The sequence below is a fragment of the Balearica regulorum genome, chromosome 1 (genome assembly GCF_011004875.1).
Source record: "Balearica regulorum gibbericeps isolate bBalReg1 chromosome 1, bBalReg1.pri, whole genome shotgun sequence".
In the NCBI taxonomy this organism is placed as follows: Eukaryota; Metazoa; Chordata; class Aves; order Gruiformes; family Gruidae; genus Balearica; species Balearica regulorum.
The window spans coordinates 44,278,167-44,302,641 of record NC_046184.1 but is presented as its reverse complement, the minus strand read 5'-3'; the positions used below and the strand labels follow the sequence as shown (position 1 = coordinate 44,302,641).

At 37.7% G+C, this 24,475-nt stretch overlaps 2 protein-coding genes across 7 annotated transcripts in view; one reads left to right on the top strand and one right to left on the bottom strand.

Moving 5' to 3' along the window:
• Positions 1-24,475, bottom strand: part of RPS16 (ribosomal protein S16) — a 321,098-nt gene that overhangs the window by 113,964 nt on the left and 182,659 nt on the right. The window lies entirely within an intron of this gene.
• The window catches only part of PPP1R12A (protein phosphatase 1 regulatory subunit 12A), a 122,803-nt gene that overhangs the window by 33,138 nt on the left and 65,190 nt on the right, over positions 1-24,475 (top strand). For all 5 annotated transcript variants that reach the window (XM_075747449.1, XM_075747431.1, XM_075747422.1 and 2 more), the window contains exon 2: positions 13,651-13,781. In XM_075747449.1, coding sequence (XP_075603564.1) covers positions 13,651-13,781 — 131 coding nt within the window. The remainder of the gene's footprint in view (positions 1-13,650; positions 13,782-24,475) is intronic.

Here is a 24,475-nt window from a genome sequence, read left to right as displayed (position 1 = left end):
TCAAAAATACTTGATTTCTGCTGGCTTTTCATGCACTGTGTGCCAAAATGATTGAGTTATTCTTTGATACTTGGTGTGATGAGGGGCTACTATGGTTAAAAAAAGAGAGAAGACTGTTTAATTCAGGTTGGGGGGGACATGCTTAAAGATGTCCTCTGATGGAGAAGCCTGTTCAGGTTCAGCGCCTACAGTGTCTTTGCTAATAAGCTTTCATGAACATTTATGAACAGTTGCCCTGTGTGGAGTCAACTTTCATCTGTCAAGGCTACAAGCCTAAAAAGCCTTGGTGGACCCATGTTGGTTCAAAACTGTGTTTGCTGGTGCCCCAGATCTTAGGAGTGTGTGTCGGTTGGGGTCCTTCAGCATTGATCAGGCCTGGCCTCATGGTGCAAAAAAGCAGTGGTGCTGTTGGTGAAGCTGAGCAAGGCTTTGAAGCAATATAACTGTACTGGCACGGTATTGCCTTCCTGCTAACAAGCCTAATGAACCTCACTTATCTTGATATCTGTCACATGGATTTTTTTTTGGTGTGTGTTGTTTAATTCTTTTATCCAGTATGGCTGACAGGCTAACTTGTTTAGGCATCTGTGTTACTACTTTGTCGTGCTGGTGTAGGGTTAACAACCCTCTGCTGTTTCCCAGGTATTTCAAGACCCGTTTAGAAAATAAATATTGGCAGACAAAGCTGCCTTAAGTTCTTGCATAGTGGCTAGAGACCTGCCTAAGCATACTTGTGATTTGTATTACCAAGATCTTCTGAGTTAAATAGTGGTCGGCGGGGTTTTAGCATTTTTCTTTATTACTAGTAGGCTGGAAGGTAGTATATAATCCTCATTATGCAAGACAAATAGAACTTTCTGCTTCTTTCAAAACCCAAAGCAGAGGTATTTGTTGACGGGTTCTATCCTATATTATTCATGTATATGCCCTATATCACTGGCAGTTTTTCCACCATTCTTAATGTATTTAAGAAATATCTTGGTATTTGTGCCCCTGCCAACTGTGTTTTTTCACTGATGTTCATAGCTTTCCTTTCCAAATTTCTACTCTCTGTTACTTAAAGTTTATACTGATTTATACCCATTTTTAAAATTCTGATTTTATATTGAGTTTCACAGTTTTATTTGTTAAACATTTTACTTGCTGCCCTTCCTTTGCTTTATCCCTATTACTGTAACTTCCTAATCAAATTGCTTTGTACAACAGTAGCTTCTGGTCCATGTGATACCTATTAAAAGAAAAAAAAAAAGACTTGAAAATTGGCCTTTTTAAAGTGCCATGTGTTGTGTATATATAGTAGTATATACTGTTGTAGATGAGTCTGTATAAATTAAGATTATTTTACTTGTTGGCTGTTGCCTTCCTGTCCTTTTTTTTAATGTAATTGGGATGTAAGCAGTTTCCTAGGAACTTGTGATTACTTGCAGTTTCTTTGTTACTCTGTTATAATGAGTTTCTAATGGGACAACTGTACCAAAGTATTTCCTGTTTAGATAGACTCGAGGGAGTCCGATGTCAAAGCTGGTACTTCTGTCGTGCTCGTTTGGGAGAGAGAAAGTTCACAAAGTGGATGTTGTTTTTACGTTTGTGGCCGGAGATAAATTGTTAGATGTCTCTGTTAAGAAGTACTCATGGTTGTTTTCTTGTGCTGGTGGAAAAATTTGGATACAGTCGAAAGACAGCTGTTGAAGGTGGGACTGGGATTGCCGTCGGGGCAGAGGAAGCACACACAAGTGAGAGCAGGTTTCCCCTTCCTTCCAGCCAGCGAGGGTTTGCTTGGCAAGTTGCACGATGTAGCTAGCCTATTGAACGTAGAGTATTAAGTTACACTGTGGCAAAACCGCCTTTTTTAGAAGTTGCAAACCATATCCGTGTAGATGAACTGCTGCATAGCTAGCCTTTGAGAGAGAGGGAGTTTGGTGTTCAATACTTTTTCTTATTCTTTATACTTGACAGAGGCTTGTAGTACATTTGATTATAATCTCCTTGTTTGTACAAACAGTTTTGTTAACTACACAAAAACATGGCAATGAATTTCATCTAAGTTATTTTGGAAGATTGTTTAGCAAATTTAGCAAAGGCACAGCGTGAGTACACCCTCATTTAACTTTGAAGGGATTCCTGAAGTGCCTAGTCTGACTTGAATTTTGGCTTTAGGTGTAGTTTGAGTTGATCTTATCCTTGCAGAGGATTTATTTGAGTCTTGGTGACCTTTGTCTGGTGCAAGTACCTTATCTTTTTAGGGATCACGGTGATATTTGTGCACATTAAATGAGAAAAAAGGCTTTGGACAGGTTGTTCCAAGTGATGCTGTGTGTCTGCCTCCAGTGTGGAATATGAAAATATATATGGAAATTACTTGATGCTGAATTTTTTAGCATTCTATAGTCTATAAGTCTATAAGTCTATACCTTACATCCTCCCCTGAGTAATTCCTCCAAACTTTCAGCAGAACAGAAAGCAAACCAGGTCCCAGTTTCTTTAGGTTTTATGCTGAATATATTTCTGAAGTCAGAAATAAATTGAGCTATTTTAAAATGTAGTTTTGTATATATGTGTGTACCACAGCCAGTCTTTTCTAAAAAGGAAAATTGGAGAGCTTCTTGGTTTGTCTGTTGAAAAGTGAAGTTAAAATGCATATACGTTACTGATGGGTGCAAAACATGCTGTGCTGTCTTTAGATGTTTAAAAAGCTAACAGGGTTATCCTGGAGGTTTATTGAGGTGTCTGTTTTTTCTGTTTCAGAGCTAGGGCTGCCCTGAGGAGCAGCACTGAGGTGTTACTTCGGGTACACCTGGCAAAGGTGGTGTCTGACCTTGCAGGGTTGTGGGGACTGGAGCTGCAGGTTTCTCACCTTGTTACCATCTGAATAGACAAAATCTGTATTAAAAATTACAGTTTTAAGAAAGAGCAACTGTTTGGTATTTACTGTAACAAGTTCGGTTCATTTGCTTTTGGATAATTTTACCAAAACTGTTTAATTCCTTTTTAGACAGTCCTTGGATTTCTGCTAAAATGTTAGTCTGCCAGAGTATTCCTCTTTCATTTGGAACCTGCTGACTTGCAACCTAAGTCAACTTCAAGACTTAGTAGCATTTTTGAAGAGCTGAAAATGCTTTCCAATTTATCTAGTCAATTCAGTGAATCCTAAATTTGATCATAAATTGATAAATTTACTGGGATTTATATTAGAGAAGGATAGCTTTTCCCAGGCTAGGAACAGAAAGTAGGAGTAGCAATATTTTCTTTCCTTATGGAAAAATGATAAGAAACAATTAGTTAAGTTTCCTCTTTATATGTAGTACTACCTTTCTTTAACTGGTTTTGTGTACAAAATGCAGTTTTGATTAATGTATTTGCCACATTTAAGGTAATTGATTAGTGTTTAAGCAATTAAAAATGCTACTTTTACTTATAATTTAGTTCGTGTTTCCATCCAGGTATGACATGATTATATTAATTTTTTACATGTAAAATGTATATAAATCTAACTGATGTATCATTTGTACTTCACGTGTACTTTTTTATTCTGTTAAATTGAATTATACAAATTAGTTGTTTATTTACATAGATTCCTCTACTTAGGGAGAACAATACCAGCCTTACCAGCTTACTAGAAATATGCTTTTACTTCTAATATATTCTATAATGATGAAGATAAAACCACACATGGCAAGTGCTAATTGAATGAAGCATTCATAGGTGGGTAGTTGCAAATTTGAGTGTCTTCCTGCGTTTTTTGTACCTGTAGTCTTGGTTTCTTCTTTTAAAGTTGCTTTTTACTGTCAACAGTAATGTGTAGTAGGAAAGTGAGCATGCAGAAAGTCTGTCTTGGTTAGTTCTGTATGCTCTGTCAACCTGTATAATTTTGTCCCTTGATAGGATGAAGGGTTATTATTGTTTTTACTAAATCAATGTTACTACTTTTATTCTACTCAAGTTTGCCACTTCACTTGGCTAAAATTAGAAAGCAATGAAAACTTCCCCTAGATCCTGCTAAAGCAGAAGATTAAGCATCAGTTGACAAGCAGATCACTAACGTAGCTCATAAGGGTTCACAGCGGAGCGCTGATAGATGTGGTCAGGTTTGCTTTCTTCCAAGGCAGCGCAGTTTTCCTCTCAGAAGAACTCAGAGCTGTATAGAGGTGATAGTCAGAAGCACAGGAAAAAAAGGGAAACGTGGTACATGTGGTTGAAATTAAATACAAGGAACATAAATGTGAACAAACCTGTTTGTTTATGTAAACAGATTTTTCTACTAAGTTTTCTTGATGTCTTTTTGTTTTACTAGATGATTAATTTGGTTAAGAGCATGTATCAGAGGGTATCACTATGTTAGGTACTCTAAATTGAAAAGCTGCTTTGGCACATGAACTTGTTTAGTTGTCCATATGGTAAAATCAGATTATGTTAACTCACGAAATAATTTAAGTATCTGAAATATGCTTGGCATATTCTTAAATTTGACTGGAACAGCAATACATATACTATATGACACTGCCTTCCCCTTCTCAAATTTAATATTTACACATTGTGTGACTATGAAAACTAATCACTGTCTGCCAAAATTATAACAGTAAATGCTTAATGAAAGCATAGCTGTATAATGGCACTGTATTTTTACAGTATGAAAATTTTGTTTACTCCTCAAAAACATTTCTTTTCAATGAATAAAGACTGCTTCCGTACCTGTCATGAGGTAGATGTGGAGAGCTGTATGTCTGTGTGCTATTGAGCATGGAGTGTCAGCCACAACTGTTGAAATTGCCTCAGAAAGCAAACAACGAAGGCAGAGGCCAGAAGAGTGAGAAAGCTGTTTGTGAAATGAATGAGTCTGAAATTCAGTTCTGGATTTAACTCCTAAATTCACAGATTTGGTGCTCCTGGACAAACGGCTTAAGTTTCAACAACGTGTAGCTAAAATGTGAATCTGTCATATGTAATTTGTACGTACCTACCTGGCTAAGCCTTCAGGGTTCAAGACAGCTTGTGAATTTGTACATTGTACTAGCTTTAATACCACGCTGTCAGTCAGATCTTCATTTCTCTGTTTTGCTCAGTAAACTCATGCTATTTCACCTGCAGTGTGATTATAAAGCTGACTAAGAAACCTGAATCTACATTTAAAAGCAAGTGATGTTGTTCCACAGAATGTACTAGTTTTGTTTTCAAATTGAAAGAAACCAGAAAGAGCAGCAGAAGTTGTTTCTCAGATGCTTAATACCACAAGTGTAAGGGAGAGTCTCATTTGTGTGAAGTTTAGGCAAAGGTTGCTTCATAGAGTCCTTCGTGCCCAGTATCTTCACCAACTTCATGTCAATATGTTGAGCCTGGAGAAAAAAGGGCATTCAGGCAAATAGATCTACTCCAGTATCAGTATTTTAGTCTTTGAATGCTGTTGGGTTTGATCTCTTCTAAAATAATTTTGTAAGGGCTAACATTTTTTTTTCCATGACATCTAATTTTTCCAGGATTGTTTGAGTTTTTGTGGCAGATTTTTTCCACTTTTTTTTTTTTTTGGCAGATTGTCTTGAGATTTTTCTTTGAGTTAAAATAAATGAATACCATTAAAGTTTAATACTAAACATTTCATATGATAGTTTGAATTAAGAGCTAACTTTTAAGTTATCTGAAAATAGATTTGCACGCAGCTAAAAAAGAAAAACATTTATTTGAAGGTAGATTTGTGTGTAGTACTAGGTGGCCTGGAATAGTTGAGTTTTGGGTGGTTTTTTTAACAAAAACAGGAAAGCAGGCATTAGACTGGGTTGTTTTGTCCGTATAATGTCTGTCAGAGCGTGTCTTGATCCATTGCTGGGATTGCTAACAGGAGTGGTAGCATCTCTGGTTATGGTAAATAACATGTTATGGCCAACTATACTCTTCCCCTTTTTTATCTCAGCAGGAGATTAGAGGACAAGAATAATTCTATCTACTTGAAACATGCTAAAACCACTTAAATATATGTATTCTATTACAGTTCTGATTAAGAACTATGCTTAAGCATTCATTAGAGTTTAAATAGTGGGAAGTCTGTATGAAATGAGTTTTATAACACGTAGATTATAGCAGTCTCAACAGTGATAGATTTTGGTGTTTTTCATGAATTGTGCCCTTAATTAAATTTACAGGCTTAACTATAAATTACAAACTATAAATTACAAACTAGCAAAGCTTAAGGGCATGTAATTAATTTAGTAGTTCAGTGTAACAGAGAAAACAAGGCAAAATTGCAGCATAGAAATTACATTATGGTCTTACTGAATATTTGAGCTAAACAATTATCGGCTTCATGTGGCTCCTGTTTTTTTCCACCTCTTGGAGCTGAAATAAAATCGAAGTCAGCTTCTATTGAGATATACTCATCCATATGACAAGGTGTTTACATGAAGTGGAATTAATAGCAAGAGAAGTTTGAGTTCTGGAACGATTTGTCTATTTTTGTCAAAGTTTGACAGCTCTGCAGCATTCGAATTAAGTAATGATGGTTAATGGATGCTTGGTTTCAATAGTCTCTGCGTTCCTTCCCTGTGAGACTTGAATGGACATGAAACGTTGCATCAGCCTCAAGTAGTGTTTTCTCCTTAGGAGAAAGTGTCTTGCCCACCTGCTTTTGCAGGTGCCTAAAAGGATCTGCATTTTCTGCACTAAGTGAAATGTTTCCAAGAAATTTCTCCAGAGAAAAGTTTGCTGCCCTGCAGTGGGGGAAAGGGTTTGACATTGAAATTTATGCCAAGATTGACTCATATTCTGGGATGAGAGAAATACAAACAGTAAACTTGAAACTGCCGGAACTTGCAGAAGCAATGCAATGCTCTTGAAATGATTTGTTAATTTGAGTTATGGGATATGGCAACTATCATTTTAACAGTTTTGTATGGACTCTCTCTGCAGGATTTTAAGTAGTAGGCTGTTCTTAACTGAAAATACCACACACATGCATCATACACACAGTATTTACAAACAAGTTAAAATAAAGCTAGTGTAGCAAAAGGGAAATATTACTAGTTTATCAAGAATATTTGTACAGTAAAATGTTCCATTTTTACCATTAAGTATTCTTTTTAAAAGTAGAATGTTCAGTCCTAAAACTACATTTTGTTTTAGGAGATATCCAGTATTACCCAAGCTCACTGAAAAATGGAAGCTGTGACTTGTGGGTTGGCTAAATGAACAGTGGAAAGATTATACTTAATTTCATAATTGAGCAACATTTGTCATTTGTAACACCAGATTAGTGCCCGAAGTTCTGTTACGACACCAAAACTGTCCTGTTTCTTACCATAAACATGAACATCCACAGCAGCCTTTCCGCCCTTTATGTACTATATTAAAAAGAATACTCAGCAAATGTAAAATACATGCTTTTATAGTGATTCCTTAAATAGTAAATAAATGTAATTAACACTAATATTTCATGACCTAATTTTTTGGTTATTCTTATTGCGCTTTATCCTGGAAGTGTTCCCAAATACTCAGTGAGTCTTAGGACATTGTCATTACTAATATTAGACTCTGAAGATGTTATACTTTGTACAAAAACATTGAATTAATGACCTGCGAACAAATTTAAGGTGCAAAAAAAAAATTCTTCCTTTGTTCTAGTGGCTGTAAGTGCCAGGTTACCTGAAATCTGTAGCTTGGAAGTTAGATATGGGTTATGTTTTCATTTCGTACACCTTACTGTCACGTCACGTGTTTGTGCTGCTTTCTTAACTAATGTACAGCATAAATATGTGACCTACTGAAAGTGAAAAGTGTTGCCCGAGCTTGCTTTGGATCTTTTGACCAAATTTCTTTTAATACCTTCTCAGTTAGTGTTTTTTTGAAAGAAAAACATAAAATTAAGAATTGCAATATGTAAGCTTATTCTTTTTTTCTTTTCCCCCGAAGAGAGTGAAGATGAGCAGAAGATGTTCTTAAACAGTGTGACTAGTGAACTGTGATGTCCTCTATCCTAACAAAACCTTTCCTCATGAGGGCAAAAATTGTTACAGACTGAGACTGGTGTTCAGACTGCAGGGATTACCTGGCAGTGCGGAGCTCACTGGAGGGCCCGTGAGAGGACCCAGGTAGAAGTGTTAACAGTTGAATTCACGCTGTCAGCTGCTCTGTGGCAGTATTATTTCAGAGGACTCTAACCACCTTTTCATGACAAGTAGTGAATTTAATTCTCTTCAACCTCTATTCCTGCCTCAATGTCAGTTGAAATTGCTGAGGGAGGGAGGACAGCCAGGTAGACAGAGCGAGGAATGTGATTTCCTGAGGAAGTCTGTACAAACAAGAAAGTAGGCTAAAATGTGTTGTAAATTTAAAAGTGAGAGTGGTTGCAAATTTAGAAATGTGTCCTTTGAGAAGTGTCAGTTTGAAACAAGAAGCTTTAGCACATGGTTTGTAATGGGTGAAATTTCACAGTAAAACAGAATCTTGTTTCTCTGATAGTGGAATTAGGACATGAAGATGAATTTCAGAACAAGGCTTCTTCTCTGAATATAAAAAACATTTTAGTATAACCAAATAATTCTGCTTTACTCAGATAAAGATAATGGTGTATTGCCTTCCTTTTCTTATTTTACTTCATTTTAAATTCTAATTGCTTTTCTGATCCACTTTAGAGCCAGTTCTGCAAAGTGTGTCGGCATAGCTATAAGGGTGTGGTATGTGATGGCAAAGGGAACAAGCAATCCAGGTTGAGGAGAACAGGAACCACTTTTAACCAGCTCTGCTGCTAGGTGTGGATGCCCTCTCTTAACTTGATTCTCGGGTACATTAACAAAGATGTTAATGTCCTGTGTAGTTCCTTTGGACTCACTGGACTTGGTTCACTGGATAAATCAAAGGAAGGGGTAAACTGTTCTCCAGGCCACTGCATGAGGTCTTATTTCCAGCATTCCCACAGGAATTCAAAATGGTTATTTGGCTTGTTTTATCCCTTTAAGTTTAATGTATTATTCTCTGTTCATATTTTTTACTTTTTTCTGTACTAAGAGTAAATAAGGAAAAATGAAATGTGATGACAGAAGTTAAATATAAAATGTTTATTTTTTGCTATTAGAGGCAAAATATCTTAATTTGTGGAATAGATCAGGATACTAATCAGATAACAGTAAACGGAAGGTTTTAATCTCTTTCTAGAAAATATTGTTAAAAAAATCGCACATCTAAACCTCATTAGATCTTATGACCTTACTAGATCTCATCATTGATTAAAAACATTAAAAATTGTAGTCCAATGTAAGAACATACTGTATAGCTTTGCTGCATGTATATGAGACAGTAGTCTAACTGATTGATTGCCTCTTTCCCTACAAGATTTCTGATTTAAAAAAAAAAAAAAAACAACCTGTTTTTCCTGTCTTTTTGGGGAGGAGTACTGTCTGCTGAATTCTTTGGGTGGTTACTCACTGAGGGACCAAGCACTCTAGATATCTCTTTTAAAGCTATCTATTTTTAAGGTTACTTACTAACTTAGGTCTACCCTTCACCTATGTACTTAACACCTGATAGTAACCAGAGCCAGCTAGATCACACGCCACTTGCACTGGGAAACAAAGTCATGGTGAATACAGTTAAAACCTAGCATGTTCAGCAGGCATCTGGTTATGATCAGGATGTATTTTTGGGAAAAATTTAAAATGTTGTTTGACTTAACATAGGCATGTTGTTTCCAGGACACCTTGGACCTACCTAGGGTTGGTCTGTGTGGGAGCCAGGCGCTGTTGATCTTTGCTGGTCTTTGCAGTCCAGGTTTCAGGTTGTTGTACAAATAGAAAGCGGTTTTCTTTCCTGGACCTTAATATACTTCCTTTGAGATTTCATCTCTGTTCTTATCAGAAAAGGTAAGCAGACTTTGTAGTATCAACTTTGTTTTGCTTCCTTTATGACTAATTAGCCTAGTTTCTAAATTAGTTCCCAAAGGAAATGAGGCTTATATGATTGCACTGTCCAGCTGTTGTTCTGTTTGGGGCCCATTGGCTAACTTCCATCAAATTTGGCAGGGTAATGAGTGCTTCATGCAGAAATGCTGCCTGTCTACCAGTTTGTTTGTGGAGGCTGGGAACGGGGTTGAGAGACAGAACCAGTGCATGGGATGAAGGGAATCTTGGAGTGTGAGCTCCCATGATCTTCTCCTTGCCCCAGGACCTGGCTGGTGTGTGTGCTCTGCAGATGTGGTAGGTAGCAAGCACTCGGAAAGACCTTTAGGACAGCCACCAAGTTTCAGCAAGTGGTAACTGAGGCTCTAGGTGGGAATTAAGGTCTGTGAAGGGAGAGACGGGGGATGGGGAAATAAATGCCAAGAACTGAGATTAATCCTACGTGGAAGGATTGTAGCAAACATGGAAGAGGAAGGCCTGTGGCTGTCTGTCCTCTGTGCAGAGACTGGGACAGAAGTCATCATGGGAATTCATCTATTTGAGTCACTGTAACATCAGTGGAACTCTTATATTTACATCTTGCACGTATAGTGCTTTTTCCTTTGTAATAACTTCCAGGTTGAGATCTAGAAGGGCAGACTTTTTGGAGGCTGTTTCTTTAAGTTTATCATACTGTTCTGACAAGCTTTCCTTTTGGGGTTCAGATGTCAGTCTTTAGCAACAGAGGCACTTCTGGCACTTGATAAATATCGCTTTTAGAAGTGACTACGAAGATAGCACAATGACAAGCGGAGTAGAAATGGAAAAACGTTGAGATAAAATTTCTTTTATAACATTTGTTTCTTGGCTTGCTGACTTAAGGTACCTGCTGATAGGCAGAGGTGTCTTTCATATGGAAAGTGCTGAGAATGATAGGGTCCATCAAACACATGCCTGTGGAGCTGTTACGGGGAAAAAGGGGACAAGAAGAAATAGGATGTATTATATATGTGTTCTTTAGCAGTAGGATCAATTGCATTTGCTTGTCTTCACCTTAAGATAGGTAATAACCTTGGAGGCCACAGTGGGTTTTCTGTAAAATATTTCAGGTACAAGGCTCATTTTTAAGTATTCTGTGTTTAAAGAAACTCAAAGGTCGTATTTTTAAAATTATACAACTGTCTTCCCTTTCATCAACTTCAGCTTCTGTGGCTCCTGTTGTTACATAATAAAATTGTTAGAACAGTTGTTCAGATTGTATAATAAGTTATGAGGAACATTATTTAAACCTCACAAACGTGATCACTAGTAATGCCAGTACTCTGCCATTTGCATATGCAAGTAAATTCTTTTATTATCTTAATAGTTACTCTTTTATCATCCTAATATGTATAATCTCACAGATTGTTTATCTTTGCTTGTCATGAATGTGCAATCTCTGATAATACACGAGAAGTGTATTTGAGCTCTCCTGATTCTTGCCATGTATGGCACAATAAACTGCCCAAATTTGGTCAAATATTTTTAGCCACTTAGTCATATGTCTTTTAATGTGCTGCATATGTAAGCTTTTGATTCACTTAGCAACAGTATTTTTATGAGTATGTCTTGCCAGTTTTTCTTATGTATACTTGAAAAACGGGCAAGGATTGTTCTGTGTTGGGTTGTGTCACAACCAGATGGTCTGGCTTTTTTTTTTTTTTGAATAGTGCTAATCAATTTAAGAGGTCCTTTTTTCACACATTATGAATTTTAGAGGATTTTAAGATACATGAGTATGCAGCGTATTGAAATGTAATATTAAAAGATCTGTATTTTAAAATGCTTAGGTGGTTTCAAAGTTTTCTGGTAGAAATTTATTTTCCTTATAATAAACTGATGAATGTTATGACATGCATAAGATCTCAATGGTCAGGCAAATTGGATATCCAGGAGAACTGGATATATGGCATGTGTGAAATATTGGGTGGGTTAATGTTTCTGTTAAGTGTAAATATCTGTTTTTTTGAATTTGTTTTCCTCCTGAGCTATGTTGTCTTGCATTTAGTTCCTTTTCATTTAAGCAACAAAATGCCTTGCAAAGAGAGCCGATTCTTTCCTCTCAGAGCTTGTTACTAGCATATAAGCATTGTACATTGATGATAAGTGGAAGAAATTGAAAACAATATGCTTGAGGAATTTGTATTCTTTATTGTTGGAGTATGTTCATAAATTACTTTATTGAAAGACTGGCTGCTTTTAAAGATGGATATGACTAAAAAGATAATTGAAAAAAATCCTTTAGGAAGAAAGTGTTCAAGAATACCTGAAAAGGTAGGAAGATTTAGGAATTATTTCACTCAAGAATGTGTTTTTGTTTTTAACTGAAAAATAATGCAAGCAGTGTACTGCAGTCTAGTTGCAGTCTAGCTGCAAGTTTATGGATTAACAAGTCCAGATGAGACTCGTTGTTTAAACAGTTCAGCGTTACATTCTAAACAAAGCCTTAAGTTCCTACCTAGCTGAAGCAAATGGGGTCAAAGAGGGATAATTTGTTGCTGTTTTTGTTTGGCTGGTTAAATGGGGCAGCCACACATCTCCCACACAGTGTAGCTGTTGCCTCAGCGCTACAGAATGGAGGAAAGCTTTGGGATTCATCTTGGAAGGCACAATAGCTTAAATAAGGGAATCTGAGGGTTTTTTCTGTAATAAAGCAGTATATAATTTTCAGTCTTTAATGCTGTAGAAGTAATCTGAAAAATAAAATTTAAACCTTAATTGCATTTAATTAGAGGCATAATTCTCTAGAAGGATTTAGGAGCCCAGCAGTAAAAGTTCTCATTTCAGCCTTCTGGTTATGTAGTATTGTTGATTTATTAAGCTAAAAAATTAATACCAGTCTTGTGGGGTCTAGCTGGTTTTGAGTCCTTACTGTCCTGAAATGCAGACGGACTTTTCTCTCTGTTGCTCTGCCCTTTTAAGGGCAGCAGTATGGAAGTTGGCAAGTAAACTCACTGAGCACCCTGTGAGAAAAATACTCAAACACAGAGAAGAAAGGCAAAATAGGAGCCAGTCAAGATGGAGATCTGGAGAACGGCAGTAGTTCTGCATGTGGGCAATGCTGTTTGCTTGGTAATTAAGAGATGTGCACAAATGATAATATTTGTGCAATGTGCCAAATTGATACTTGAGTTTATAAACAGCGGTGATTAATAGACTGTTAAAAGATGTATGGTGGAATAGAATATGCTGCAGTAGAAAACAGCAGGGGGGTGTTGAAATGCAACGTAGCATCCCCTTCCATACTTCTCAGTGGCAACTGCGTTATAATTGAAACCATGTTATGGTATTGTTTTCCAAACTGCTCCCCATCTCTTGGTCACAACAATTCTACTTCATGGTGTAGCTGGTTTTTTTCAACCGTAATAGCCACTCGAGTGGCTGAACGGGGCCTGTGATGGAGCGAGGGCCTAGGGGCATTATAAAGGGAACCGCTTTGTGCTGGAGAACAAGGTTGCAGTGGGGATTGTAAATGGCTTCTCAGAAAACGGGAACAAATTTACCTGAGGAAATCATATTTGTTGGTTTTGTTAAACTCTGTTTGAATTCATTTATTTAAGTATTTTTTTTTTACAAATCTGTAACACCTGCTGCTTTTCTCTCAAATTCTTCCTGTCAAACCGCAACAAATAAACCCTACTCCCTCATCAGACCTGAAAATACTTACCTTTTGTCCTGAAGATGTTGCTTAAAGATGCACAGTATTGTATAACAACTTTAATATGAACTTATTTCTTAAATCTTTCTTTCTTTATAGGCTTGTATAGATGATAACGTAGATATGGTGAAATTTCTGGTGGAAAATGGAGCAAATATTAATCAACCAGATAATGAAGGCTGGATACCTCTACACGCAGCTGCTTCCTGTGGATATCTTGATATAGCAGAGTAAGACTTTTTCCTTTATTTTTGAAATACACGTATTTTGCTAATACATTGCTAGAGGGGCACTAGAAGCAGATGGCATTCATAAATTGTCTTTCTGGTTGCCTCTGGGACATGTAGTGAGAGAGGATGCTTTATATTGTGTGTTGGTTGTGAAGCATGCTGTGTGCGTAACTGTTAGTGCATTACATTTTCTCTTTCTAGCTTTCTTACATTGTATCTTAGGTAGCTGTAAGATGTAAACATTTAAGACCGTTCATGACTGTCAAATGATTTTTTTAAATTATTTTCTTCTTTAGAAAGGTTGTTACGGGAGGAGGCACTGAGAGAAAGTTCAAATTTACGTATTATTAGTAGCCTGAAACATTATCCTGGGATAAGCCTATGTGTAGGAGATTAATTTTGCAATTGTATTTCCAGTCTGAAAACTTTTGTTTTTCAGGTGTGGTATGAAGTGGTGACTTTTGCTAATTATTTTGGCTTTGGAGCAAAGTCTTAGAAGTTAGATGCCTGTTATGGTATTAGTTAAAGCTTACTCAGTACTAAATTCCAGGAGTGGTTTTGTTGTTATTCTTGAAGCCTGTTGAGGGCCACTGAAGGATATGCTAAAGTCAATTTTTTTCCAGAAGTTGTCTGTTTTAACCTGAAGTAATGACTGATTTGAGAAAATACATGGCATATGTTTTTCAGCACACTGTTCTTGTAGTACAGAAGGTAATAGTGTCTTTCTAAAGACCCTTTGGGTAAACACAAGCTTAATTAATTCTGCTAAACTCAGTGCGATGTCTGATCCAGCGTAAGACTTGGATAAAATATAAAGTAGTATTTTATCATGTAATTATGTTACTGTACTTATTACAGCGGCAAAAGATGGAAATTGTAGGCTGAGGAGATCATTTATTGATCAGTTCTGTGAGTTTGAGAGGTTTAATTGCTTGAGTCTTATGGGAAAGGAAAAATTCTGGAGATGCTTGTATGTCGTTTTCACTGGGAAAATTTTTTTTTTTGGGTGTTCATAGAGTGAAGTGCTTTGTATATCCTTTTTATAACTGGGACACTGCGTGACTGCTAACTTCTGCAATCTACCTTTCTACACTATGCAGATGTTTGATGCTGTAATCTCCCTTGCATGCATGCTGGAAGCGTTTACTTGTTGGCTAGTCTATGACAAGAATTTCCCTACAAACTGAGATAATATAAGCCTTTCTTCAGTTTAGTGGTGGTAAAACACCTGCCTTTTTTCCCCAATAGGAAAAAGTTGAATAAATGTTCTTGGCTTGGCATTACAGCCTCATGTAGGCAGATGTTCAGGGAAGAAAGACCGATGTCCCTTGTCCACAAGACAGCTTTTCACTATTGACTTGAGTATCTGAGATCTGTAATATTGCTGAAGACTGTTACCCATTTTTTATTCTCTCAGACTGGGACAGGACCTGCCTGCATATTTTCTATATGATTGGAATATAGTCCTGTGGGATGTGGGACATCTAACGTGTTAGAAGCAGTGTTTTTAAGGTGCAAGGAGTTTTGAAGATAAGCTGTTGAAATAAATTTCCACACACAGCTGAGAAGGATAACCTGACCCGAGTGGAGCAATATTTACATCTGATGAGGCCCGTAGAGTTTATGTTTTCTTCAAACTGCTTCTCCAGGATCTCAGCTTCAAGTTATTTACAAAACTGACAGCAGAATTTGCAGCTGCAGCAAAACTGGGGGAAGACAAAAGGATGATAAAATAAATTACCAGAGGTTAGACATTTGATCTTTATTTGGCCCATAGTACCCGCTGAGTCCACCATCTGCTTTAGTGAGGATGCATCTTTCTTGGGAAGCATGAGAATGTGTGTGTGTTTGTGGCTGTGGCTGAATCTGGTATGTTTCATTTTTAGCGCATTTCCTGGTTCGTGGAAGGGAGCTTTTAATTTGGGTAAATTAGAGCTTATATATATATATTTCTGAAAAGATTACAGCTAATAGCTTGTCATCTTTCTGTCCTATATGATATGGGCTAGCATTTTTGAACAGAACATCTTCTGTTCATTTCCTGTGTTCTTGCAAGGTGCAAGAGAGAAGACAGTCAGGGAATGGGTTCTGGTGTTTCCTAACTTTGTTAACGAAGGGCTGGGGGGAGTCTGACCTGTGCTTCCCTTTCTCATTCTCCCGTGAAACTGTCTCTTGCTCAGCTTTGTAGAGCTGCTCAGATTGGAGATGCAGCAGTCTATTTCTGCTTCCTGTGCTGCCATCTTAAGTCTTCTTAGGGCTTCCTTTCAATGCAGGAACCTTCCCATCTCGCTGTGCTTTCACTGAACACCTGATTCTCTCTCTCTCTCTCTTGCTCTCTATTATACCTATTCTTCTTAAGTTGCACCTGCTGCTACCTGACATGTTCCTGAGTGAGTGCACTCATGTGGGAGATGGGGGAGATGTACAGGATGTGTTTGTGGTAGGGAGCTTCTCTGAAAAAACTGGCTATCTCAGGGAGCCACCACTTCAGCCATGTTTTGGCACTGGTCCCATGCTAATTGCTAATGGGCTGAGTGAATTTGTGGCATGGCCCTCACTTGTTGGCATTTTTATTTTGCTTTAGCTAACTGCGCTGTCTGGCCCAAGGGCTTCTCACTGCAGGTGTATTCCCTGTCCCCATCACTCTCCGCTGTGTTCACCAGTCCTATGGCATCCTCCCCCAGCACAGTCTCCTGTCCCATTTCAGTTTTCCGCTCCTTTGGAACAGCCACCTTCTCTTGAATATGCTTCCCGTCTCCTCTAAAAAATGCATCTTCCAATTTAAGAAATGTTAGTCTTGTAGAAGCCGACTTCAGGTGAAATACAGCAAGAGAACATAGTTTAGTGTGAAATAAAGTGTCAGCTGGTTGCAGATGGAGCTTGTGCAAAAACTCTGCTGTGGAAGGCAGCTGCTCCTTTTGTTTCCATTGTTGTTTCTGAGATCTGTAAATGGTGGCAGTGCTTCAGCTTACTGGAAATTCTTTGAATAGTTTAATTTTAGAATTGCCTACTTAAGTTAGTGATCATCTAGTTTATGATCATGTGAATTAGCTTACAAGTAATCGTAATATGAACGTGTTTTAAATTAAAGTTCTTCAAACTTGCCAGAACCGGTGGAATTTCTATAGAATGTTCTCTTTTTCTATTCTTCTCCATTTTTTCATATACAGAAAGCTTTACAGAAAGGAACCTTTTTTCTCCAACGTGTTAGTATGAATTAAAAAGTCAGCATCAAATGCTTTGAAAAATTATAGTTACGTGGAAATAAACTTTAATGCAGGAGGACTTCAACAGAAATTTTCTGTGCATTAAGATGGTATTTAAGGGGTAGGACCCTTAAATTTACCTTTGTAAAACTATATGGGTGTATATAATGATTTTTTTAATCTGATAGATCTCTTCTACAGTTTAAAAGCTTGTATATTATTTCAGTGTCACAGAATAAACAAATACCTTTTTAGAATGCAAAAGATGTTAATAGAGGAGAAAAAATATTGCAAAGTGGCATTTAAGAAACAGAATTTTAAAATACTTGCTTTTTTATTTCTCTCTGCTCTGTATTGTACCTGATTAATCTGAAATAAATCTAAAATAGTAGAAATTTCTTTTCTGTTCAAGAATTAAAGTTTGTGTTAAAAATTTATTTTCTTGTGGACTTTGTACCACACCTAGTTCTGAGTGCATAGTTGATGTATTTTGAAGCTTGTTTGCAAGTATTTAAAGACTACAATACAGTTTTACTGCTTAAATACGCATGCTTTTTCATTTTCCCCAGAATGAAAGAAGTTGCATCTTCCAGCAAGTGTAAGAAAAACATTTTTCAAAAATAACTTGGAAGTCAGTGACAGTTACACTTTTGTGCAAAAAAAAAAACCCCAACCAAACAAAAAACAACACCCAAAAAACCCAACGCCACAAACTAGGGGAGGGAGATGCCTGCTGAGGGAAGAAAGAGTTTATACCTTCATGCAGTGGGTACTACATCTGAGTAACAGTTTGCCAAATGTTGCTGTAGATACTAAAATTTCTCATGAGTTCCAGGGATGAGGATGGAAACATAAAAAAATCCAAATGCAGAATGCATACATACAAATGGGATCTGGCTCAGAAAATCCATGAAAGTAGTTGGAGATTGGAAAGGTATTACAAGAAACATAGCATGGATTTGCCCTGGTTTTATTCTTCTTGAAGATGTGCTCACTTTTGGAGACAGGTTAGATGTTCAATGGATATATGGTTGCTTTTATGTTTGGGAGGCATGTTTAGTACACGTAGTTACACATAGACCATAAGACTTAGCACAGTTTCAAAATACACCTTTATTTTACAGGTTTTAAAGGCTGAAGCATATAATTACAGTTAGAATAACTTTTTAAGTTCAGAGCCTCCTCACTCAGTTCATTTAGGAAAAGAACAGCAGCTCGACCAACTCTGCTGCTCTAAACCCCAGCTCACCCGCTTTCCTTCCTGCCCAGTTTCCTATGTTGTATCCCCTCCTTCCCTTAATATTTAAAGCAGACTTTAAAAGGTTTGTGTGTAACCACTGCCTTGCTGCTGACGCCCATCTGTTTTTCCAGACTGCAGACACCTGAAAGTGAACCCAGCCAAACTAGTTTGCTGAAGCCTCAGCAAGTCGTTGTCCCAGGATCTCTCTATTTTAGTAGCAGTCCCTTAAGACTAAATTGAGTGATCATGCGGAGGAGTGAGAGACGGTCTGCAAACCTATAGTTGAATACACAGATGTTCAGTGATAGGTGGTTTACTTATAAGTCTAATTGCCTTGCAGGGACTGCTGCGGGTGCTGGGTGGTAGTGATTCCTGCCTGTGGTACAAGGACGGGACCAGTGCTCATCTGGCAGCAGCTAGCAAAGGGAATTCAGTGTGGTTTCACAATATGCGTAATGTGATCTAACTTGAGACTACTGCAGAAATAGGCAGGCATTCCCTTCTCTCCTTTGGTACACCCTTTCTAGCATTATCTAATGATCACACAACAGTGTGGGACCTGTTAGCTTAAGACCAGCCTTCAGGGGGTTTGGAGGGTTCATTCTCTTTTGGATCAGTGAGCTGATCTGGCTTGCCAGCAGCTGTTGGCATAGATAATGTGGGTATAAAAAAAAAAAGTCTGGGCTGCTTTTCAGACATAGCTTGTACCTCTGATCAGAACCCTGGCTGCAGAGAGCTGCCTGTGCTAAGGTGGAGTCCTCTCCTTCATCTCCCACTTCATGAGCCTGAACCAGCTAGTACTGTTCAGTGTTCTTCCACGGTATCTGAGGGTGGCGGTGCCACAAAATATGTGTCAAAGCAGTTGTTTCTAATCCATTTCTCTCCAAGTTTTAATAACTTGATCATCCAGAGCTATTACTTACTGGAGTGTTTTTCATCTAAACTCTTTTACTGTAACCCATTATAATCCTAGAAGAGCAAGACATTTAGGCAAAGCAGACTGATAAAAATGTCAGGGTTGGCTCCCATCTCCTTTATCTTTGTTCCCAGCTATGGTTTTAACTAACTGAGTATGAAGTGATGTAATTAGTGATGCAGTCAGAAATGGATCTTTGGAGGATAATCAGAAGTTTGGATTTGCGAATGACGAGGTGAAGTTGGTGGTGTGATGTAAACCACATACAAACTGATTGTGCAAACTGATACGAGGTTTGGTCTGATAGAGATGCTACAAGGTAAATGAATGTTTTTGTCAGGATTCAAGATGTTACTGTAAATGACACAAGGAAATGTTAACTGGAGGAGTAGAATTAAAAAGAAAAAGGAGCAAAAATACAACTCAGAAAATGAGAAGAGGACTTCAGAAGGATATATTCTAAAACAAACCATGTGACAAAATAAAAGCAGGGAAAGAAAATTTATTCCCAGCCAAAGAAGAACAGCTCTTCTAGAAGAATGACTGACTTCTTATATGTTCACACTGGTAAAGATGCAATGTTTATTTTGAGAGCTGTGGAAAGGTCACTGCAGGCTTTGGAAGATTAAGTTAATTCATCAGAAGTTTAAGTTAATTCATTTCTATTTGCTGCCTTGTTTCTTTTCAGAAGACCAGATTGGGAGAGAAAATATGCTAATATGGTAGTCTCTTATCTCCCCCCCTCAAATCAAAGTGTAGTGCTCATTCTTTATCAGCAACGTAAAAGTTCCTTTTCCTCCAAACATCGGTTAGATATCTGTGAGGATAAAGCTAAATTCCATTATAGAAAATAATGGAGCAACCTGGAGAAGATCAGTGAGCTAGTATCCGTTAGCATTTTCTTATAAAGATGTATTGTGGCAGTGTACTGTTTTCAACGTGTTTTTGCTGCATGTATGTACATCCTAAGAATAATGAAACACTAATTAAGTTGTTCAAGTTGATGGTGAAACTCCCTTTCTAAAATCATGTCATTATGTAGTAGAACTTAATCTTTTCTACTGTGTAGCTGTGATCTGATGTTTGGATAAAAACCAGCTGGCAGAAATACACAGTAAGATATGGTTGATGGGTTAGAAGAAGTTATACAACCTCACTGATTTGATACCTGTTTGCTCAAATGAGGGAGTCTAGGAGAGCTGGTCACTCTAGGATGCACAAAGACAGTGTGTGCTCTATAGCTGCCTTCTTCAGATCAGGTTACTGTGTGCATCTCCACTTGTTACCCTACATATTCTTTAGTAAGTATTCTGTTCTTGTAAAGCTGAATCTACTAGACTTTAAGTTCAGAGATATCTTCTTCAGGGACATATGATTTAGTGGAAAGTATCTTTTTTTTCTTTTAATATGCTTTAGCAGTTCATTGGATCTAATGAAAATTCAAGGGACTGATGCCCAATATAAAGCTCAGAGCACTGTAATTTTTGGCTGAAAAAGAATTTGAAAGTGCAGCTCATGTCTAAAAAAACCCATCCTACTTTGAGAAGTGAAGTACATAGGAAATATCTTACTCGTTTATCACAGAGCATTGGTTTTATTGGTATCCTGAGAACAATTTAAAGTAGGTATCTTACCTATGAATTTTGAAGTCAAATGTGATACATATGGAAGAGAAGACATATGGAAGAGTGATACATACGGAAGCCTGGGAGCTCGGGTAGTCTCCCGAGAAACATAACACATCAGGTCCCTCCTGGCTACGGCTTGTAACTGCCCGTTGCCACTGATCGACTCCTTTTTTCTAGATATGACTGGAACATGGGAGAGCAGCTCTAGATACATGAGCAATCAGGTTTTGAATTGAGCAAGTGCTTGGTACATATGGCATACTGTCACTTATGAGGGCCTCATCAACTAATTCAAAACTGCTGTTTTGGAGAGAAGCAGTGGTAGATTCTTCTTAGACTGTGGAATCTATGGAATTATTAGTGTCATTAGATATTGAATACAGTATTTATTCAATTAACTGATATAAAAATAATTCACAATAAAGTTGGTTTTGAGTGTTGTTTTCTAGGAGGAAGCATGGGTGTGGTGTAGATTATCACTTCTGTGCATCTCAGTTTTTATTTTCTTTCAGCTTTTTCTTAAGCATTTTTCTCTATTGTGAGTTTGACCCTATTCTGTCACATACAGTAGACTTTCTAATGACACTAAAGCAACTTACGACCTACTTATCCTTTCTTACAGCTGTGTCTTTTGTTGGATATCCTAAACTACGTCATTTTGGTGCAAATGATCCTAATTTGTGTGTATTTTTCTAGTCTTATCCCTGACTAAGGCAGGATAAAATCTGCTTGAATTCTTCTGAAATCTGTATAAATATCATGTGGTATCTTTGGAGACATAAGGCTGCTTTGCGTTGATGACAGTGAGTTGTTTGGATACAATTCAGATACTAAGACACCAAAATGTTGGTTTTTCATAAACAGCAGGTATGGCAGGAAAAAAGAGTACAAAAGGAATTACTTGAAACCTCTTGATTACAAATGAGGTACTGCTTATCAAATTTGCATAAAGAGTAAGAGTTTCTTTTGGAAGAAATGTGTTCTCAAGGAAGTTCAAAGTGGACTGGACAGGTAAACAACTGCTATGTATTGCAGATTGCTGATACCTAATGAGGGGTGAGACCGAGTTCAGTACTACTGGGTGATGCTAAAAGCTGCACTGTGATAGTAATGTTGCTTCGTAGAGAGATTTGTCTCTATATTATTGTGTAATATAATTACAAACAAGATAAGTTCTGTGATGTAGTGATTATATCTATGCTAATATCTGTTTAAGCACAATAAAAGAATGATCCTGGTTTAAATTTTTCTGATATAAATGCCAACACATGGCTGTTGGAGGAAAATAAGCTTGCTAAGTTAGATCCATACTAATAACTTCCACTGATATAGAAAGCAGCAGTTAAAAAATCAGAATTTGTGGTGCTACTATAGCCAATTATAGCAATGCTACTCTTGGCACAAGGCAGGAGGGACAATGAGCTAGTGGTGTGATCCCCTCTTGTTGGTGAGAAATTAGCTGAGGAAGGTGGGCAGCAGCATGGTTTTCCTTCCTCCTCTGTTTCTGCCTCCATGCTGTAGTTACCTTGTCTTTTCAACCAGTGTAACTCAATCCCAAGTATTCACTGTGATGACACTTCTGTAAATCACCACAAATTCATGGAGACTTGCTACAGGAAAGCATCCTGAGCACCGAGAGTGTAGTGAGCTAGAGTTACTGTATGTACTGTATGTGCTCTTCTGCAGCTGCAACAAGATATTTTTCAAACTCAAACTTCATTTTTGCACTACAGGGTGTAGACTTCAAGGTAAAGGAGAGAAACACTTGTTCACAAAGTGCATAGCGAAGTTAGCATTTGATATGCACTTTAAAAATACTCTTTGTTTTGCTTTATTTCTTTCCTGCTGAATTTTTTATCCTGTATTCATCCTGGCATTACCAGGGTCCATTTCTTCTTTTTTTTTTTCCTCCTTTGTCTTTTTTTTTCTCCTTTGCCGCCTTTTTTTTTTTTTTTTTGTAAATAGATTTTAGCATATGTTTCCTGTATAGCTCTCTTCATGTTTTCTACTTTCCTCTTCTTAGTCACTGTTTACTTTCACCTAAGCATGGCTCTGCCACCTCTCATATATCTTTCCTCTCTATGGATAAGGTAAAATATAAAGGCTTAGTTGCTTTTCATACGCCACGAGTAGGAATTTTTCCTGTTCCATCTTTGCACTGTTAATGTTTAGGTGGCCGTCTACGTACAAATATTTCTCGAGCTGGCTTTTTTCCAGAGGTTTCTTGGAACACAGGAGGACTAAGATTAACCAGATACTGTTATCTACGCTGTTTCTTCTGTATTCCCGCATACCGAGAAGGAAAACAGATGTGATTCTAGTTACTGCGCTTCCTTGGGTGTGCAAGTTGCAGTGGAGGCTAGGGGCAGCCAGCTCAGTGGTGTGTTGGTATGTAATGGAGTGTTGGCTTCATAAACGTAAAGATGTTTTTCATGTAGGTACAGTATTTAGAATTGATACAAAGTACTGTTTGCATAGGGGTATTTTTTTTTCCTCAAGTCTGTGGCATACTACTTTGGTAGCTTTGGGAGTATTTGACAATTTGGAAGCAAGATGTGTGTCTGTCCACAATGCCTTTCATAACAGCTTCACGAGGGAGAATCAGAAGCTGGATTTGTTGCTCTCTGGAGGAGCTCTTGCATATTGAGGGATAGAAAAAAGTCTTTTCAAACCGGTCCACAATTTAGGAAAAAAAAAAAAAATGCTGAAATCTGGATTAGACTGGTGAAAATTGAAAAGAAATGTCCCTTCTCATTTGCTTAAAATCTTTTGGCCATTTGTTACTCAAGTATTTTTTTTTATTCTTTTTTTTAAACATCTCTAGCTATCTGAAATGTCACTTTTATGTTCTGCAGGAGGAAATCATAAATTCACCTCAGATCTCATATTGATATCAGCTGTCTTAAAATCATCACTTACGTATTCCAGGAGCAATAATTATCTAGTTTTGCCAAATAATCCTAATTGGCCTTATTTAACTTGGTGTTTTGTGTGGCTGCTGGCTGAGACTCATAGGGGGAGCATTCCTATTTAGAAAGTGCTGCAGCATTTTTTTTCCAGGAGAGAAAGATGTCAGTGAGAATCTTCTGGAATTTGCAAAGACACATAGCCTTGAAAGTGCCTGAGTTTTGTCATGATTTGATTTTAATTTAAATGCCATCATAGAAGCCTGTCTTCTTATGTCAGTCTCCATTCAGTTCTAAACATTTAGAGGCAGAAGGTTGAGGCACAGCAGCGACTGACAGCGTGGGATGGCATTTTGCAGAGTGCCTGAGTAAGACATCCCTATGAGTTTGATTTAATTGATTTTCAAGTCATTTGATTTATTCTACATTGATCTTAAAACCATGCAGGAGAAAGTATTCTTGGCCCAGTTCAATTTGTACGGTTTTGCTTCCAGTGTTGAACGTGGAGCCTTCATTTTCTTCTGTAAATCATAGATTCCGGAGAAAAGACAACTGCAGGAGTGTCTCAGCTGTGGAGAAAGGAGGATAAGGGAGGTTGTCGCTGAAGAGGATGAGGAGATGCTCTGTTGTGCAGAGCGGGGTGCTGTGCAGGGTGCCCCCTGCCCAGGCAGCCAGGACTCCTCCTGCCTTGCGAGACCTCCCAGCCACCTGCCCCGTGTTGCACACAGTTTAACGCTCTCCACCAAATGCTTTCAAGGGTTACAGTATTTATTTCAAAACCAGTGGAATTGTGACTTT